The following is a 21091-nucleotide window of genomic DNA, read 5'->3' on the forward strand; positions in this document are numbered from 1 at the left end:
TTTTTTTGGTGAATTACATTTTGTGACTTGTAGTACCCATCATTTTCTGCGATCGGTGATTTTTCCGCAATTTTAGCGATATATGGATGGCAATTTTACTTGCATTTCGACAGTTTTTTGGCTGTTATTAGTAACTTGCTTTGATAATTTGTTTTGGCTTCAACTGGCAACTCTATATAATTGCCCTCGACAATTTTTTTCAGTTGTAGATTGCATTTTTTGCTTGGCAAATAAATAAATATATATATATATTTATACAGTCAAACCTCGTTAGTGCGTCACCCGGTTAACACGTCACTCCGCTTACCGGGTCAGTTTTTGGAAGTCCCAATTGTCCTCAGGCATGAATTGGCACATGTATGGCTTACTCCGTTTAACGAGTCACTCCGCTTAATAAGTCATATTTTTGCTCTTCCAAGAGTGACTCCTTAACGAGGTTTGACTGTATATATATATATATATTTATATATTTTGCTGTAAATAAAAACTTCACTAACAATTTTTTCCTGCTGTAATTAGCAACTTCACTTGCCTTTTCAACTTTTCTGGCTATACAGGAGACCGAGGCTTTTGTCACGTGGTAGGGGTTGTCACACGCGTTATTTCTCAGAGCATAGATGGTGCCCGCTGTCCATAATAGTGCATTTTGTTTGTTTATCTAGTTAAAAGGATTCTTCTTCTTAGCATTCATCTGCTTCAGATACTTCCGTAAATTTTCAGAAAAACTTTTATGAATTTCAACTGTATTAGTAATTTTTCATTGGCTCAGTTTTTGTTTTATTTCAATGGCATGCCTTTATTAATCGAATTTTTTTTAGTAAAAATTATAAAGTAATGTATGAATTATTATTTTGCACAGTTGCAAACGTCCTTGTTAACAAAAAAAATTGCTGTTGGATTGAGTTGTTTAGAAATTTGGATTTGGAGCTAGTTGTCCCAGACGAAACGGGGTTAGTTGTCTCTCATAGGAAAACTTACCTTCAAGGGAATTATAGTGTGTTAATTTGTCTTCATTTGATAGATTTCTTTGAATGTATAGTGAAAGAATAGTGCTATATTATAGTGAATTCGCTGTAATATAGTATTACAGTAATATTATTTCGATGCGGTCTGAGAAATTACAATTTCAAAGAATACTCTGACATGTACAACAAGCGTTGATTCCAAAAAGTGAGTCTAGGGTGCACGGGGCCCAAGCATTTTTTTTTTTGGAGCTCCTTAAATTCATTTATTTAAAACGCCGCATATGTGTATTAATAAAAATTCTAAATGATTTGGAGATTCTTATTTCACTCGCTGCGCTGCAGGACTTGCTGTAACCCCCTCCCTACTTCCTACAATAGTTATAATAGCCAAAATTACTGTTCAAAAGTGGCCATAAGTAAAATTCAAACGAATATATTCGCAGTTTAATTAAGTGTTATCAACATTCATAATTTTCTAGTGTAATAAGGCAAGAGAAGCGGGATATATAAAAAAATATATATAAACCTAAGTGAAAAAATAATTTCAACTTTTTTTCCCATTTTCATGGGCAGCTTGGTCATAAAATGGAGTTGAACTAGTGGATTCATGATCGGTTTTATAAAGCTTACTAGCCATAATACCAGGTGCTGCCTGGGTTTTCTTCAATGAGGCTTTTTGGATCACGTGTGATGTCTCCCTCTTTCTTTGAGGACGTACAAACCGTGTCCAAGTTAACTAATATGGCGACTTCCTGCGCGACACATGAAAGAAACAAATCTAGATTTAAAGAAACGTAGAAATGAATAGTCCCCCCCCCCTCCCCACTTTTTTAAGGTTCATAGGTATTTCGATTCTCCCCGCCCCCTGAACTTCGAGTTATCCGTTTGCTTGTTTCTGCTTCAAAAAATGATTAATTAAAGCTGTGGAATTTTTGCGATGTACTTTGCGGGCCCATAATTAACTTTACAACATCCAAAACAATATGAATTAATGCAATTGGATATTAAAAGACAATACGGAGACATTAATTTTCATGCTTAAGATATAACTAAAAAGTTGAAATCAATGTTATTGCATGAATATCCAACTCAAAAGTAGGTCCGGCAAATTACTTCATTTTTTTTCTGGGCTTCGTGTATATATATATATCTCTTAGTGAACTCAATATTTCAAAAATCGAGAATTCAATACAATTTTTAAATTTTTGATGTGGTGGAAAATCCCACTGAATTTCCGCATTTCTGCGGTAAAATCGGCAATTTTAACACTGATTTCTGTGGGAATCATCCTTTGCCTGACCCTCAAAGTGATGCTGATTAGGATTCTGACGTCTATTCAAAAAGCTCTCATTACTGGGAGGATTGAAAAAGTGACAAACCATTATAAAAGCATATACACGTTTGAAACGCGTTGATAGGGAACCACGGTAACTAAAATAAACATTGAATTGATTGGAAGTGATTGTTGAGGCCCAGAAACCATTATTGCTCAACAGTTTTTTTGCCCATTTCAGGCTTTAGCCCTGCTCCTACGAACTTTTAAAGTAGCCTGTCGTTCAGGTCGGGTCCCGTTTGATTATACAGTAAAACCTCGTTAAGTCGTCACCCTAATAAGTCGTCACTCTGCTTAAGCCGTCAAAATTTTTCGATAACATGAGGTGACGACTTATCGAGGTTTTCTGTCCGTGTCAGTTCTGAGTCGGCCGTTGGTCGCCCGCCGAAACCTCGGGGTGGGGCTCCCTCTTTTAGAGTACTCCTCCCGGCGCAGCTGCGGCATTCCACTGGATGGCACCGATGCTGGACCGGGCTCGATTCGCATCCACTGGAGAGGTAGTCTTCCCCCTGTCCCGGTGCGGGGGCCAAACCCGTTTCGAACCACAGCCCGATCAGAGCTAGTCCTTCTCTCGGAGTTACGAATCCGTCTTGCAGGTTGTGCACCCCCCGGTGCTCCGATTGAAGAGTATCAACGCACACCACACCACAGGATAAATACCAAGGCTGACCATATTTCTTTCATAAAAATACGGAAAATCGGGATCCATGCAAAATATCAATTATCGACAAAACAATTGTCAAATGCTAGTAAAGTTGCTAATCATAGCCGGAAAAATTGTCTAAGACAGTGGTTCCCAACCTTTTTCAGTCCGCGTACCCCCAGCTGGCTCGGTTCCTTTCCGCGTACCCCCAACCCCGAATCCTCCGGAACCCCCCCCCCCCCACACACACACACACAATCTGTTTCACCAAAAAAAAAAGGTACATGTTGAATTAAATTAAATGGTCTATTTTTTCATTATTTAGCTTTTTTTATTTTTCAAGTAAGCAAAAACAAATTAACACAAAGATTGGGAAAAAAATTAATGTGATGTTTGGGATTGTATTGAATTACAATCAAAATGTTTGCTATTGCAAGTCGTAATGGATAAAACACGCTGCTCACCAAAAAAAAAATTGGCAAATGAAGTATGCCAGATGTAGTACAATTAGTTATGGTAGTCAAATATATATAGACACCGGGTCGTCTTAAGAGCATCATGGGCTCTCGGGCACAAAGTAATTTATCTGAGCCCCCCCCCCCCCAAAAAAAACAAAAAAATGACTGCCTACGATGAAAATGCTTATTCTCAAAAATTCGAACCTTTCACGAGGGCCCGTCTGCACTTGAGGCCCCCGTGGCCGGGTAAGACGGCACCGAATAGACAGTAGCACGCATTACTTCCTAATTTCGCTGCGATTTTGAAGAACTGCAATCATTAATTAGCCGTTCTTTGCCTTTCACGTCATTGGGCGTCAATATTTTGACACACCACCCCGATTCCTATTTTCTCCTCTGCACACCGCAACTCAACAAGGATGTTGACGTCCGAAGTGAACGCCACGCGTGGGTATATTTACTGCTGGGTGTCGGCACTTGTTGTTATAATAACCAGTGATGGGAGCGTTTTTTGTTCTAGAGAAGAACAAGGGAGAAAGGTGTCTTAAGACGCAGAGTGTGAGACACCCTGAACAAAAGGAATTACAACCACCTGATCCTCCTTCGACATGACAGAGGATGTCCACGTGGGTTGATGACGGGATCAGGTGATGTGATTCTTTTCAGCTCTCTGCATTGTTTTTTTTTTTAACCTGAGGGATGGAACCTGTGCCAACAGGATATACGTACACGTAAGTACATAATTCATATGCGTGGTCACCATTGAAGGATGCATGAAGGTCTTGCATACAGCAATCTTCAAATATGGATGGATAAATGGAAATAATGTATGCTGTGTTTGAAAATGACCCTGCGGTCAATTAGATAAGATATTGACATCAACACAGTGCTATATAACGATAATATGTACATTGTCGAGTCACGTTAATGTGACCAATTAGGAAACATGATTTTGAGCAAGCCGTGCAGCAGTAAGATGGTTTAGAAGTGACACTATATGTTGTTGGAAGGTTGTTACATTCAATGGCGTATTTACAAGTGGGGGCTTATCGAGCTATAGCCCACGGCTGTAAGTTCAGGGTGGCGGCGAATTTGAGGAACGAGTGGCCGAGAAAATTAGTGGTATGGGCGGAGAGCGGAAAAATTTGTATAACCCTAAATAAACCCACCGCATCTGCCGAGCAATGCCGTCTTAACACGTGGGCCTACCCGGGTACGTTCCAGGGGTCCCAAGAGCGAGGTGGGGGGACTCATAAATATGAAATCCGGTTAAAATTTTCGAGAGTAAGCGTGTAAATTGGTACGGAAAAGCATTTCTATCCAAAGAGCCTCAAAAATATCATTTTGCCCAGGGGTCCTTGATACTGTTTTACTGCCGAGACAGACTCGGTTAGTGAGGGACCTAAGGAAATTTCAAACACGTGAGTGGGCAAAAAAAGTGACGGGGCGCGGTAGCCCAGGTCGATAAGATGCTCGTCTAAGCAGTGTTTCTCAACCGCCGGGCCGCGACCCAGTATAGGGATCTGATATCATTCATACCAGGCCGCGCCCACCATCTATGGGCGATTTACTACCTAGTGAGTTGTGCCGGAAGTGTATGTATGTGTGTGTATGTAGTGTTGTTTGATTTTTCAGTGCTGCCATATCTATATTTCAGAAGTGGAGTGAGCGATGTATTGTGATTGAATTTGTACTGTTTGTAGGTCTGTTGCTCTCTGTGGCGTGACTTTTTAAAGGAGAGATCGGCTCGCATTCTTGCCTTGAAGTTGGGAGCCACAGAAAACCAACTTCAGCCGACCACCACTGTGGTGACGGTGGGGGTTCGAATCCGGGACCTCGCGACGCGTGTCCGTCACTATGACCACTCGACCACCACAGCGACACAATACATCTATCTGGGTATTGGGTGCTGTAGCGATTTACAGACTTGTGCGGGATAATAGGTGAGATGGGGTCGGAAGTTGTTGGAGAATGTTCCAGGGTTTCATTAAAAGAAAATGTACAATATTTTATTAGATGTTAAAAAAAAGCTACTGACCAAATTTCTAATTTATAGTTTCAGTGTTTCTCTAAATTGAACCCTCCCCTCTTTTTATGACTTTAATTTCGAAAAATCACGAGTCTCTACATCACAGACTACTGGCCGAATTTCATGTTTATAGCTTTAGCAGTTTCGGTTCGGCGGTGATGTCAGGACATGTCGTATCACATGTATACAGATTTAATAATTTTTTTTTTTTTTGTGTATTGAAAGACACGAAGAATTATCCATATACAAGAACGGTGAACCCATAAATCAACTAAAACAAGAGAAAATTCGTATAATGAGACGGGCTTCGGAAGTGTTTCAAACTTATGGGTGCTCATCTTGAGCCTTATGTAGGAAATTTTTATTTCCTAAATCAATTTTATTTATGCTCGGACCCGTGCAACAAACCACCGTGGGTGCTCGAGTCCCCCACAGCACCCCTGACTAGTCTACTGCCTCTATATATGACAAGCGTGAACAGGGGTTCGCTATCGGTATGCGGAAAGGTACATCACATATATAAAGAAATATTTCAGAGCGGTACTATAGTAGCAAGGAGAGACAAGCATGAAAAGTCGCCAGTCAACCAGTCGTGTAGGTATTCGAGTCGCCAATACTCCAGTATCTTCGTCTGAATGATGCAATAGAAATGCATGTGTTGGGTCACTTGAATATCGAGTCTTCTGGTACCTAGACAACATTGGTATCCCGTGTGACAGGAGGGCCATATTCTAATTTCACGTAGATTTGTGGTTATTGTTACAAGTGCTACACTGCATCAGAGGCGTACTTTCAGTGGAGCAGGGGGATCCTATCCAAAACTTCCACGAGAGAGCTAACATGACTTGATAACTCCAGCCTTGGAGGCCTTAGATGAATTTTACTATACACCATAAATTTACTACTAAGGGGGGGGGGGGCATTAAAAGATTCTGCCCTGGGAGCCTAGCTTAAGAACGTGGGAGCCTCACCAGGGACGCACGCAGAACCGATCTTTGGGGTAAGGCACAAGGAATCTCTTAAAGAGAAATTTTGAGTTAATAACCTTCAATAAGTACTTCAAATTAGAAATGGAAAATGGTATCATACAGGGTGTTTCAGAACTCATGACGCATGAACTGATTTTGTTACAGCAATTTTGGTTCCAGCTGTCTGCCTCTCTTATGTAGAAGCTATGCATGCAGATATTTTAGAGGGGTAGGGCTTGGGCCGTCTTAACGGCATGGCTAGAAATGCCTGCCTACCAATTTAAATTCTTACTCTCGAAAATTGTAACTATTTTTCAATTTCCATGAGGGGAGCCCTCTGCATTTAAGGCCTCCGGGGCCGTGCTTGGGTAGGCCCATGTGTTAAAATACTGTACGAAAATACCTCGCGAAAAATACTGTGTTTCGGGATTACAAATACGGGATATCGCCAATTATCGTCAAAAATGCCGCCAAAAGTAAGCAGTTTCCAACTGTTATTGGAATTGCTTAAAAATCGCGAACAATGGGTACTGAAAGCACTATTTTAAATTGCAGGGAGTAAAAATTAATTACAAAAAATAAAATGTTTAACATGAAAAAAAGTGAGATGATTATTCTTATTTATATTCATAATTATCATAAGTTATTTTATCATATACTTATCATAGTTTAATTTATAAATTGGGAGGATGATTTCAATAAATAAAAATTCAAGTTGGCTTCGTTAAAATACGTGAAAAAACGGGGCAATTTTTTTTTTTACAAGGAGACGAAATGATCAAAATGAAGTGAAAATACCGAAATGTCTGGAAAATACGGGACGTATGGTCACAAGAGGCAAAACGGAAAAGGCTTCGCTAAAGAGAAACCGAAACTTCTCAATAATCCCTTTTTCAATTCTGAAAACTTTCATTTGTTCATTTTTGAGGGCATGATTGAAACGTGTTATCATGCTGAGAGATGATGATGATGATGTCTATGAGGTCACACAGCTGGTTTTGATTCTTTCCCCCTCGAGGAGGGATATTTTTCTTTCATGTCCCTTTTTTTTTCCTCTTGACCACGAGACTCTCATTCGACGCTCAAATGGCCGCCAAACATGTCCGGTTTTTCACTATTATTAATAGCAGCGCAAGTAACAGACGGTTATCGGATATGATGCTGATGATGTTCAGTGGCGGCGTAGCATGCGGCGGCCGTATGTGTGAGTGTGTGTGTGTTTGTTGATTCTCGTCGATGAATGTTGTGATCATGTGAAATCGACCGACCGACCCGGCGTTTTAATTTTTCTACATGAATGTTGTTTATATGGATCTCGCGTGGCTGATACGTGTTATAATAGCTGTGTTAATCTGGATTTAATCAACTTGATGTTGCAGGTTTACGGGTGAGTTTGTCAATTAATCAATTATTAATTAATCAATTAATTTAATCGTTATTATTCTATCTTCAATTATTTCTCGATTGATTTGGAATTTTCAGAAATTGGTCTGTACAGTTTTTCCTTTAAAATAAGAGGTCACAGTACTGAAGGAGAAAAACATGGTACTGCGTCTATGCAGGGCGGCATATCATCGGCATGTTTGAAGGGTGCAGCCAGACCCAGTGTACCTTCTCGGGGCTCCGTGACAGGCTTTTTCTTGAGAGGGGGGCCCTGAAAAAGCTATTACTATTATATGAGTATACATTTTTTTTTTGTGTGTGTCTCCCCGGTTGCTCCCAGCCTAGTTACGGGCCTGGATGCAGCCATGGCAGAAGGATTCCCCCAGGTTGAAATGTTTGACTGGCCCCGGCCAGACTTTCTAAGGGCCTCTTTTTTTAGTGAATTTGTAACGATAAAAAAATGATAAAAATCATCCTGGGCCTCAGGGATAGATCCCTATCAACCTTACCCGGCTTGTCAGGGGATGGATGCACCCACAAAATATCAGTACTGTAAAATTTGATTGAAACACTTTGAACCGCTGAACAAAGCCGTAGTATAAAATTGTATGAATTTATATGTCGTCAATATACAGACAAGCATCCCCCCCCCCCTTAGACATCCCCACTAGTTTGACTGACACTCAAGATATGACTTCTAACGGGGGAGAGGCCAAAGATTTAAAAAATTAACGTGTCCCCCCCCCCCCCGGAAATTTTGGTTGCGGCCTATCGGCCTCTCTTATGAGAAGCTACTCATGCAGATATTTTAGAGAGATAGAGCTAGGGCTCTTCAGGGCATGGCTATAATTGTCTGCCTACCAATTTAAATTCTTACACTCGAAAATTTTAACCATTTTTCATTTTCATGAGGGGAGTCCCCGCCCCGAGGCCTCCGGGGGCCGTGCTTGGGTAGGCCCGTGCGTTAAAATGGCCCTAGATAGAGGGCCGTAAAATATTTAAGTTTAACCCTATTCAAGTCTTGGAATAGAGGGGTTACCACGATCTTTTAGATAGGCCTCTGTTTTAAATTCATACTGTAACAAAAAATTATTCCTTCTGGGGCCCCTGAGTTGAAGAGCCCGTCAATTTGGACGACATACGAGAGGTAGGCATGCATGTATGATAAAAAATAAATATCAATAGAATTTTTATGAGCTTAAGAGCTGGAATAGAGTAGGGGTTGTTGTGCTGCGTGTTGTTTACTCCACTGTGGAGACAGCTGAGTAATCTAAGTTAGTGGTTCGTCGTACAAAATATATAAATGAATGAACTTACTACAGCATCGTTATATACGGGGCGTCGCCATTTTCTGGATGGAATTTTTTTGTTTTTCTGCCCTAATTTCACTCTCGGTTGTCCTACTCCCAAACAGCTGGAAAACGTCGCCATGACAACAGCAGGAAAGCCCGAAACAAATACAGTGGCGTCCTTTGAGGGGCACTTACAGAAATGAAAGGCTCTTCTAAATCCAGAAGTCCCAGACTTTTTCAGTAAGCTGCTTAGTCCGCACCCGTAAGTTCAATACGCAGCGAAACCTCTTTGGGACATAGGCGGAGATAGACATGGAAGTCTGGGGGGGGGGGAGGCACGATGATGATGATGATGTCAGTTCATCTATACATATATGCATTAGATCAGTCAACTTCACCTTTGATGCTGGGGGAATGACCCCCCGTATCTCCGCCCATGCTTTGAGAGAGAGAGACCCTCTGTCTTCCATGTTCAAAAAAACGCTCCCCCCCCCCATCCCTGGAGGAGAGGTGACCAGTCAACAACAGTTCACCGTCACGAAAATTCACCGACAATAGTTTATCAGTGATTGAACATGTGAATGAATATGTGAGCGAGGAAATGACCACATGACTGATCGAGTGATCGTTTTAGTGGTCAAGTGATTGGGTGTGTCACCGAGTGAGGGGGCAAACCGTCATGGGGCCCCCTTACAAGGTGGGGCTGACGGCCCAAGGCAATTATCTTTTTTTTTTCATGCTTTAAATTCACTGTAGAAGGAAGGGCCCATGAAAAGTCTGGCTTGGGAGCCCGCTCTAGGAACCATAATAACCGCATTAGTGACCAAGCGAGTAGAGAGTTGCCAGCTGAGAGAACGATTGAGTGAATTACCGAAGTGAGCAACCTTATGAATGAAACGGTGAGTGAGAGAGATTAAGTGAGTCAGTGACAAAGTGGTTGGTGAGTGGCAGTATTAATGGACATAGTAAGAAAAATTGATTTCAGATCTATTGCACAGAAACAAACTTCACGCTAGATTCACAACACGAACGCACACATTCCTGCATGTACCAATTCGTTAGAGATTCCGTAGAGGAATGTTTACGATGTGCATGTGCGGTTGAGTCGTCGTAGTAGTAGTAGTATGAATGACAGTGAATGGATGAATTACCGGATGAGTGATTCGTTTACTTACTCACCTGCTCATTCACTCACTATATCACCACTTTGTCGGTGAATTTTCCTCTCGCTAAATTGCGTGTTGGTGAATTGTTGTTCGGTGAGCACACAAACGAAAAATGTATTATACTGGGTGGTTCCAAAATTCCCCGTGGCACATTTTACTAGTGAACCGTTGATCCTTGAGGCAGTGGAGGATTAGAGTCGATCGAGGGCCCCGGGCGCAAAAGAAAATATTGGGCCCTTGAATTTGAAAAAAAGTGTGGAGTTTTGGTTTTTCCGGGGCCCTTTAGAAGTCGAAGGTCCCGGGCGCACGCCGTTAAATCCGCCACCGCCTAGAGGTATACTTCCAATTAGAAAAAGTATAAAAGTATCCAAAAAAACGTGTAGACCTCAGATATGTCATTCATGTTGCAAGGGGTCGTATAGTTATTAAAATAATTATTTTTTTCTATTCGGACACAATGTGCTCAAGAAACCAAATTACAAAGTTGTTGCCCTGTTTCTCCTGATACCAACTGAAAAACAAACTTCACAATTCTAAATGCAATATTCAGTGAGATGTCGGAATTCGAAAAACGGAGAAAAATTGGGGTTGGAAGCTCCCCCCCCCCCCCCGTAATATCGCCCCAAATTTCCTCCAATTTTTTGAATCTAAGTAAACTCAGCGAATATCGCACTTGCAAACGTGGGATTTTCTTTGTAGGCATCCGGGGAGACAGGGTAACAACGTTCTGACTGGATTTTTGAGGACACGGTGTCCGTATAAAAAGTTATTTTCGTTTTTTTTTGTTTTTTTTTAAATTTTATTAACTATACAACCCTTTGTAAAATGAATGATGTGTTTGAGGTCTCTAACCTAATTTTGTAAAAATGAACCAAGCGGCACATTTACAGATCACTTAAGTGACCTGTTTCTAAATCACTTGAGTGGCCCACCGCTCATTTCCAGATCACTCAAGCAGCTGCGAGGAGTTTACAGATTACTTAAGCAACCTGCGTCATATTTGAAGGTCACTTAAGTGTCTTGGGGTGGTGTTTCAGATCACTTAATTGGCCCGTAGCTCATTTTCACTTTAAGTAAGTGGTCCACGGCTCATTTCTAGATCACTTGAACATAAATTCAAATATTGAAGAAAAATTGGGACGGGGGAGGGGGGGGGGGAACAGCAAAACTAACGGACAACATTTCTTTCCCTTATTTATGTTGTTTTTTCCCAACTTTCTAGAATTCAGAATTGGCCGGCCACTTCGCGAATTGATCAATTTCGTTAAATATTGACCCGGTCAGTTCGCGAAGTGGCCGGTGATCCCTGGCCGAAGTCCGATAACAAAAGACATGAATCGGGATCATCGTCAGCTCGACGTATTTTTTCGTGATAATTATGTCCACGTTAGTTATGGCAACCCATTAAACTCCGGTCACGATGCGGTAATCATTTCCCCCTCCTCCAAAATTTGGCAGAAAAACTGTTTATACAATTATTTTCTTTCAAATTTCACTTTCTTTCGTCACGTGGTGCTAACCCAATGCAGATGCTATATACAGGGGGATTCAAGAAAAACTTTAAGAGGTGATAGTACACACCGATACAAACAATTTTCATCCGAGAATGTATGGTCTATAATGAAATGCAACGCGTTTTGAAACGGCCGCTCCGCAAACGTTAAAACGCCATTCCAGGAAATTTATAGGGAGAAATAGAACACCACATGCGCGCGCACAAGCAAATTTAACCTGGGGAAATCTCTTCTTCCACACCTGCTATTCTGGCAGTCCTTGTACGACCTGTGTCAGACCGGGAAGCAAGAAAGGATCCCGTTTCGCACAGCTGCCGATGCAAGCGCGCAAATGTTTTCGGATTGGGCAATCACCTGTTTGATAAATGCTCACCGTACATTCGTGCTGTCTCTGTGGTACTTCCGTTTGCAGCTCCGTAAATGAAATGCATGTCTGCTTTTTCAGTATTACAAAAGAACGCAATTATCTCGTGGGTTACAACTGTTAGAACGGTTGCACGCTGGAGAAACTCCACAGAACTTTCGTCCGCGCTTTTTATTCACTGATACGCAGATTTGCATACGGTTTCTCCTCCTTCTGTAGGTTACATTTGTATGCACGGTGTTGTTTTCTCCCGATAAATTTCAACAGGAATGTCGTTTTAACGTTTGCGGAGAGGCCGTTTCGAAACGTGCTAGCGCGTTTGCGTTTCATGTTAGAACCCTGCATTCTTTGATGTAAATTCTTTGTATTATTGTGTACTATTACCTCATCAAGTTTTCCCTATGTTTTCTGAATCACCTTGTATAGACGTTGGCGATAAAAAAAAAAGGGATTTGTCTTCTACCGGACCGTCTAACATCAGCACATCGAGCTTCGGCCAGGGATCTCCGCCCACTTCGCGAAATGGTCTGTCAAATCCCAATCTTTTCAGCAAATCGGACTTTGGCCAAAACTCGTGGCCAATTAATGAATTGGCCGCACTTCGTGCTTTGAGTAACATAGATATCATGATAGCTATTAATCATGAAGGGTGGTAGTTTCGAGTAAATTCATAGTGGAAAAAAAATTGTTTTGTCGACTAGCACCCTGATTAAGTGAAGGTTCTTGTGAGGGCAAAATTACATTCTTGTCGATAACCATGTGGTTATTCATCCACTCACTCAATCGCTCATTCATGCGGTCACTCATATGTTCACTTATGCGGTTACTCACTCACTCACTAGCTTTCTCGCTGGTTCATTCACCGACATATTCAGCTTCTCACCCTCTCAGACATTCACTCACTTGCTCAATCACTCGGGGGCACTCTCTCATTTATACTCAAAATCACTCGGTCGGTCACTCGCTCATATATTCACTCACTTCCTCTCAATCACTCGGTAACTCACTTCCTGAAGATGAACTGTTGTCGGTGAATTTTCCCAGCCGTGATTTTTTGTCGGTTAATTTATGTTAGTGAATTTTCCCAGCGATGAGTTTTATTATCGGTGAATTGCGGGTGGTAACTTTTCTGTCGGTTGTTTGTCGGTGAATTTTCCTAGCTATAAATTTTCCTACCGGTAAATATCGTGGCTGTAAATTTTCCCAGCCAAGAGTTTTCCTATCGGTGAATTGCGAGGTGATAAATTTTCCCAGCTATAAATTTTCTTATCAATGAATTGTTGGTCGGTGAATTTTCGCAGTGATGAGTTCCTATCGGTGAATTGTGGGGCGGTGAATTTTCTGTCGGTTGTTTGCCGGTGAATTTTCCCCTCTAAATTTTCTTACGATGAATATCTGGCGGTGAATTTTCCCAGCCATGAGTTTTCCTATCGGGGAATTGCTAAGCGTTGAATTTTCTGTCGGTTGTTTGTTGGTAAATTTTCCCAGCTATAAATTTTCCTATCGAAAAATTTTCCCGGTGATGATTTTCCTTATCGGTGAGTTGCGGGGTGATGTGTGAATTTTCCCGGTTATAAATTTTCATCGATGAATTACGTGGCGTTGAACATACAATAAATAACCTATAGTAGCAATCGGCAGGTTATTTTTTCCCGGTACTTCCAAATTAGTATCATATAACATTATAGTGAGAGAAAAAAAAGCACGTGGTTGAAATATTTTGCCGGTTCGGGTTCACGTTCAAAGAACGAACTGGTTTCTATCGATACTAATTTTTTTGTTTTCAATGTACACATGGCAGGCACGTTTACATGGCGAGACGGTGGTGATGATCCGGTTCCCGAGATCCGGAAGAAAGTCTCTCATTGGTGGTGTGTTCTTTAATTAGACCCGACGCGCGTAAAACTCTTGTTAGCAGTCGACGTAGCGGCGAAAGACTGCAAAAAAAAAAAAAACCCATGGGCTTTTTTTTTTCACATGTCTATCTTGTATCTCCAATAGCCAACCCTAGGGCGTGGGTCGAAGACCTCCATTGAAATGGCCGTTTTCTTGTTTATCTGTTCATTACATCGCGCTCCTATATAGTGAGTTTAACTATTTCACTTGCTGCCACGGCTTCGGAACGAGTTTCTCTTATAAACCATACATACCCTGAGGAAACAAGATATTCTCGTGGATTTCGATGCAGAAATCTGATAGACGTTGATAACGAAATCAATACACATTTCTTTCTTTTTTTTCAATTGTTAATCCTAACGGCTGATGAAGAGCCAAAGAATGTAAGGTTTGGCAACCGAAATCCTTCCGACAAGGTAGATTTATTCGACTTCGATAGCTTTTTCACGGGATTTTTTAGAATTATTTTAAGGTTAGATTCATTTAAAAAATCTTCGATCAGGGGTTCTTAACCTATGGATCGCAGGGGCTTCCGAAATGGGTCGTTCCAATCCTTTAACATTCAGGTATTCTTTAGCCATGCGTCACAACCCAAACTTATTAGGGGCTTCCTAAATGAGTCGTACAAATCCACTTACAGTCCTGTTATAAATACACTTATTCCATCACTGGCTTCACTAGTTTTGAAGAAGAGTCCCATCCCATCGACATTTGTCGTTGGTTTTGGGTCGCGGCTGAAAAAAGTTAAGAACGCCTGATCTCTAAACACAAAAAAAATGTTTTACCCTCATTTAACACTGTTTTTTTCTCAAATTTTCCCTGTTTTTCGAACTCCAATATCTCAGTGACTATTCCACTTAGAACAACGTGGATCTTTTTTTCTTTTTTTTTGTTGGCATCAGGAGAAACAAGGAAACAACTTTCTAATTGGGTTCTTGAATACAGAGTATCCGTATAAAAAGTAAGCATTTTTATTGTAATAACTGTACAACCCCCTTGCAATATGAATGACATATCTGAGTACTACTCGTTATTTGGATATCTTTTCTAATTGGAAGTATGCCTCTAGCATCAACGGTTCGCCAGTAAAATGTCATACCCCTTGTTTGCTATGCAACCTGTATATACGTTTTTACGGTCTTCTTTGAGGCAGCCATACGCAGGAGGAAGAGGAGGGGCACGTAGGCTGTGACTAAAACTACAAAAGGCATTCGATTTCGGATCCTGCATGTTTGTGGGCCCTGGGCAGGTGGCTCGTTTGCCTGTACGAGAAACAGGCCCTGGCGATCAGCATGAAAACGAACGTGGTGTGACGGAAATTGTTATATTTCTGTGAAGGGTAGTCGTTTGTTGGGCAAAGGTTCCTTCAGGTTTTGCCATAGGCGGAGATAGACTTGAAAGTCGCGGGGGGGGGGGGGGTCACGATTATGATAATTTATATATACACATATGCATTAGATCAGACGACTCCACTTTTGACACTGAGGGGGCAATGACCCCCTCCCCGTATCTCCGCCCATGGGTTTTGCAAGCCTGTATTCGAATCTTCACAGAGCGTTTGTGTAGCTACTGTTTTGCATTTGGCTTCATCCAAGAATAAATTAAATAACCTAATAGTATATGGATAAATACTTTGATGCAGCGTCATCTATCGATAAATAATTTGCAACACGTCTCAAATTCTCTCAAAAATTAAGTTTAAAATATAAAATTACGATATAACTTTTCAACATATTTCTTTATCTTGTAAAAACTGGTTTTTGTTTTAAAGGATTTCGAAGTAACTAAAACGATTATTTTTTACAAAAGAAATAAAAGTCAGATGTTAAAAACCATGTTAAAGTTAATACTACCCATCGGGAACCAGGAATCATCAATTATGCTTCACGATTATATATAATGTTCGTATGCCACTCTCTGCAATTTTTAATTTGTTGGTAGGTCTCTCCTTTCGTCCCTCACCAAGTACACACCCTTTTAGTCACTTTTTGTCTCGCAGACTGACCTCGTCCTTTGCTCCATAAATCACTCTCATGCTTACGCACTCTCTAGGTCACTCTTTTGATCACACTCTATCTTGGTCAATCCCCGGTTACCCTTTCTTTCACTCTTTTGGTCACTCATTCGCCTGGTCCTTCTCTCCTTACGTCACTCCTTTGGCCGATCACATACATAAAAACTCACTTGTCTGGTCACTCACTGACCTAGTCCACCGCTCTCTAAGCAAAGGCTGATGTATAGTTTTAATGCTGTGGGCTTTACAAATTTTTGCACTTGATCACCCCTCTTCTACTCTAATTTTCTTGACTACTTATTCCACAAATTTTTCGCCCTTTAAAACCTGCCGCTCTGGCCTATAGCCCACTCGGCCCCCCCCCCATAAATACTCATCTGGGTATGCAACCACCTTTATCACCGAATATGTAGAGCAGCCTCTTCAACTTATTGCACCCGCGAGCACCATTGTGCTCCACGAAGCACGCTCATGTTCGATTTCGTGCTCGCGAGCACTTGATCAACGCTTCAATTAAAAAACCCTGTATAAATTTCATTCAAGGATTACGATTATGTAACTTTCGGGCATAAGTATGTCAAATTTGCAGTAAAGAGTGCTCTTCGTTCGATGATGGGCATAAGCAGTGCTCGTGACTCGAGTGTGGTTGAATACCCCTGATCTAGAGGTACGCAACGTCTACTATGCATTTCAGAGGGGAGGGGAGACAATTCAAGCGTCTAGAGCAGGCATCGTCAACCCGTTGCTCGCAAGCACCACGGTGCTCCCTTAAAGTGACCAGAGTGCTCGATGAACTTGTCCGATTTCGTGCTCGCAAGCACTTGATCAAAGTTCCAATTAAACACCTTGTACAAATTGCATTCAAGGATTGAAATCATCCCGATTTCATGCATTCGTGTCGAACTTGCCGTAACACTGCTCTTCTTTCGATGATGGGTACAGGCAGTGCTCGCGACTGCATAAAATGTTGAAGGTCTAGTGCATTTCAATGGTTATGCCTGAAGTATAAAAACATTTGGGAACCACTGATGTACACGTTATCGACGTGACGCGATGACTCAGCTCATCGTGACGTCTCAAAAACGAGCAAAATTAGTTGTGGCGGATCTATAGAAATTTTGTTGCTCAATACATACTGTACATAGTTTTTCTCTCTTTCTCATCTTTTCTTCTGTGCTTGCTGCTTATCCTCATTAAAGTATCATTATGCTTTCAAGAACGACAGGATTTTTTTTTTTTCCTTTGGCATTGAAAGACGAGGGAATCCATTTGGTGCTCAGGTGTTCCAATTGTTGGGTGGTTTCTTCTTTTTGGACTCATTGGTTGGGTTCCTTTGACATTTTATATTTAGCAGTTTGACTCATGCAGCGAGTCTTTTCATAGCGACTGACGCAGAAACGTTCTTTGAAGTTGTAATGATTGCTGCTTTTTAGGAGGGTCTTCGGTGACTATTTTGATGTAAAATTTTTCTGCCTCCTCTGCTCGGAGAGAGATATGAATGTTATGGCAGTGTTTGGAGCAGCTAACAACTCAGAAAAAAAACAGTGGTGTAGGTTTAGGAGGAAGGTTTCTTGAATACGATCATACAAATACGGGTTGATTCAGAAAGTTTTGGGGAGGGGGGGGGTGTAGGCCGATTGCCTTCTCTCTGATTCTTCTTTTTTCTAGAAAAATGAGGTGATTGTGCCCTCACCCCAGTTTCAGAAAGATAGGTCGTTTGTTCCAACCCCCCCCCCCCCCGATTTCTTAACATCGTAGGTAAACTCATTTAAATTATTAACTTACCTCATAAATTTTTCCAAAAGAAGAGAGAAATATATTTCTATAATATACATCAATTCAGAAATTAATGTTTCAAGTCAACAGCAGAGGACTCTAGTAGAAACATTTTTCCTCGCACGCGCATTAACACATTTATCCTCACACACTCTTCCTATTTCTTGACCAAATTTCTCATTTTACCAATTAACTACTGATTATTTAAATAACACGTTTGAGAAGTTTCAACACCTCCCCCCCAAAGACAAAGTAATTGCATATTACTTTGGGACCAAAGGACTAACTCGTAAATACGTGTCGGTTCATAAAATCGAGTGTCGACTGTAGCTGTCCATCCATACAACTAACTATACTAAGTGAGTGCTTCCATTTCTCTTCTAAATTGGAAGTGAGAGGGGCGGAAGTGTTTGTTTTTTTCTTCATAATTTTTTGTGTGTGTCATCTATTCCTTATGGAAAAAATGTGGAAGAGAAAGCTGACTCTCGGTTTGACCAAACCACTGCCGAATCACCCCACCATAAGCTCCGAAATGCCCCATCTAGTTCCGATTTTACGTGGCGAACCTATTATGTGGTGTGTCATAATTTATACACCGATGTTGTACGCAGTTGATTTTACGTGCGCGAGAAGTATAGTACTCAGATCACGAGAAGAGTTACGCGAACCCCCCCCCCCGCCCCCTCTCTGGAGAGGGTTCATTTCGGTGCGGGGAAAGGATAAAAATTATCCCGGGTTGCCAGTAAAGGCTGTCTTGGCGCAAATCACTATTATAAGGGTATTCTTCACGCTTGAGTGAGCTGCGCTTTTTGTGTTGGCGTTTGTTAAAAGATGTTCTCGAAAACTGTTGTTATAAATTTTGGAAGTAAATTAATTTTTTTAATTTAGCAAATTTGAATTTTAATTAAATTTAATATTTTGAACTAAAATATTTGATACAGAAAAAAATTCGAAGGGAGTAGTGACCATATTGTAATGAAGGGAGTAAAATGACTTTAAATTAATAATTTAATACAAAAGGAGTATTATTTTAATATAATAATAATAATTTATTACTACTGTAAATTATATGGCATTTTCTTCGGTTTAATTTCTATACCGCAGCAAGAGAATGCCACCTGCTAGCAATTAGCCATTTTTCTTCTGTTTACCTTCTCTTATAGCCATGTCATCGTCTTTTTTCCTTTCTCGACAGAAGCTACTCATATGGGATTTTTAAATAGGTGACAAATGCAGTAGAGACAAATAAAAAGATTGAGCATGCCTGCTTGTCAAGTTTGCAGTTACGTCTATAGCCACCTTAAGGGCATGTCCCCCCAAGGGCAGGGATCCGGCCCTGGATGATTCTAATCATTTTTTACAACTATAAATTCATTTTAGAGTGACCCGTCGAAGATTCCAATCTGAGAGCCCGGCTGCAAGATGTAGGGGCCATGCTTAAGGGCATCGGAAGAATGGTCCTGTCATGCTGCAGCAGGGATCCTGGCTGGGATCTCTCACCGGCCGTCTATTCTGAATTTATAGTGTGAAAAAAAAAGGAAAATTATAAGAAATCTTCTATAGGCTGGATTTTGTCAGCCCATCCTTCGTCTTCAGCTCGTCTTCCACTATGAAGGTTACCATCAAGGTCCATGGGTTCGAATCCTGGCATAGAACATTCGAAGCAAGTTCTTTACCTACCGAGCCTAGGGCGACCACCGATGGATTCATTCCCCACCAAATTCCACTGGTTGGAAATTGCCGTATGGCGATATATGACCGGAGTTGGTGTGCGGTGTAGTAGCCCATCCTTGGGGGTCATGGTCGAAAATGTTTTATACGAGCAGTGTTCGGCTTCAGCTTGATGCATGGAACTGATTATTTAAAAAAAGGCTGGAGTTTTCGATCCCATCTGCGGAATAAAAAATTGCTTTTTGTATTAAAATTATGTATTTTTTGTATTAAAATAATGTGCCGTAAGTGCTCGAGCAGCCGGGCCGTCTTAAGAGCATCACGGGCTTTCCCGGGCCAAGTGATTTTTCTGAGGCCCTACCACGTAAATTCTGGAAAATTTCAACCAGATTTTATTTTTGTGAATCTAATGCGACAATGCCTTAAGACGACACTGTCGAACAGCCGGTGTTTAGGCAACAAAAACACTGCGATGACGACGTTATCGAGAGCACTGCCGTGGCGCTTTCAGTGAAATTTCTAGGAGGCCAAAATAGCGCTAAAGACACCAAACGGGAAAGCACCGTTGCTAATGTGCTATTCTCGATGGGTAGTTGCTTTATCTAAAAGTAAATAATAGAATCGTCCGACGTAACGTGAAGTAGCCAATGTTCTTCTCGTGATCGGTGGACTATATTTTCACTGTGCTTGGTCGCACACTCACGCAGTCGAGAAAGAACATTACGCCCGCAAGAGAATGAATGAATCCTCTGTCTCATTGGGTCAACATACATAGCGAACTGTACATAGCTTCATGCGTATGTTGTCCTTCGGATAACTTCTAGCAGGGCCGGATTAACCATTAAGCAAAATAAGCACGTGCTTAGGGCGTGCTTCTGTGCACCACAAAAATATATCAAATTTTTTTTTTTTTTTAATCCGATAGAAGATCCTAAAATTTTAAGAACACTTGATTGTACAGTTGAAGACCATTATCACAAGGATGCCACAAAAGATGAGAAACTAATAATATTGCAAACTAGACATCGTTGCTGAGTTTTTGGATTAGCTTTTCACAATTTTCATAAAGTACGCTCAGGGCTGTCTTAACATTATCGTACACCCACATACAAAGCGATTTTTCTGAGAGAGGCACTACTACCTAGCTAAAAATTCCTACCTACCTATTTGCATATTTACTCTTGAAAATCGGAACCAGATCAAATTGTCACTTGACACCCAGAAGTGCCCAGAGCAGTAAACCAAGATCTACAGAATAAGAACATGGTTTTTGTGGGTCATTAGGGGATCAACTGTGCAGTTTGATCTATAGAAGTAACAGAAATGCTACCAGGTGTAAATTATAAACTTGAGAATGTATCTAAAAAAAAATACCCAATATAAAACGGTGATTCGTCAGAAATAAGATACCTAATAGCAGTATCCGCAACTGGATACTTGGTTAGCCGGGGCAACCACTCATTTAGGCACCCCCCTCGTAATTATCTCATCAACAGTTCGTCGTAGTGGGGTATGTTTCTAATTTTAAAAATTCTCAAAATGTGTGACCAGAAATCACCTTGCACGAGTTTTGAAGATGAAAATGCAGTGTACGCAAAATAAAAAAAAATGGAAATTTT

The 21091-nt window shown here is 41.0% G+C and overlaps 1 protein-coding gene across 7 annotated transcripts in view; it reads left to right on the forward strand.

Annotated features, from left to right (window-relative positions):
• Positions 1-21091, forward strand: part of LOC149080727 (rho GTPase-activating protein 45-like) — a 204271-nt gene that overhangs the window by 122026 nt on the left and 61154 nt on the right. Inside the window, exon 1 of one of the 7 annotated variants that reach the window (XM_089237408.1) lies at positions 7574-7783. The exons of the other annotated variants lie outside the window; for them this stretch is intronic. Coding sequence (XP_089093534.1) covers positions 7767-7783 — 17 coding nt within the window. The 5' untranslated portion in view covers positions 7574-7766. Of the gene's footprint in view, positions 1-7573; positions 7784-21091 lie in introns of those variants that run through there. 7 annotated transcript variants of the gene reach the window in all.

Source organism: Pholcus phalangioides, unplaced genomic scaffold (genome assembly GCF_987345545.1).
Source record: "Pholcus phalangioides strain wild (caught in Gottingen) unplaced genomic scaffold, Ppha-v1.0 ptg000010l_1, whole genome shotgun sequence".
NCBI lineage: Eukaryota > Metazoa > Arthropoda > Arachnida > Araneae > Pholcidae > Pholcus > Pholcus phalangioides.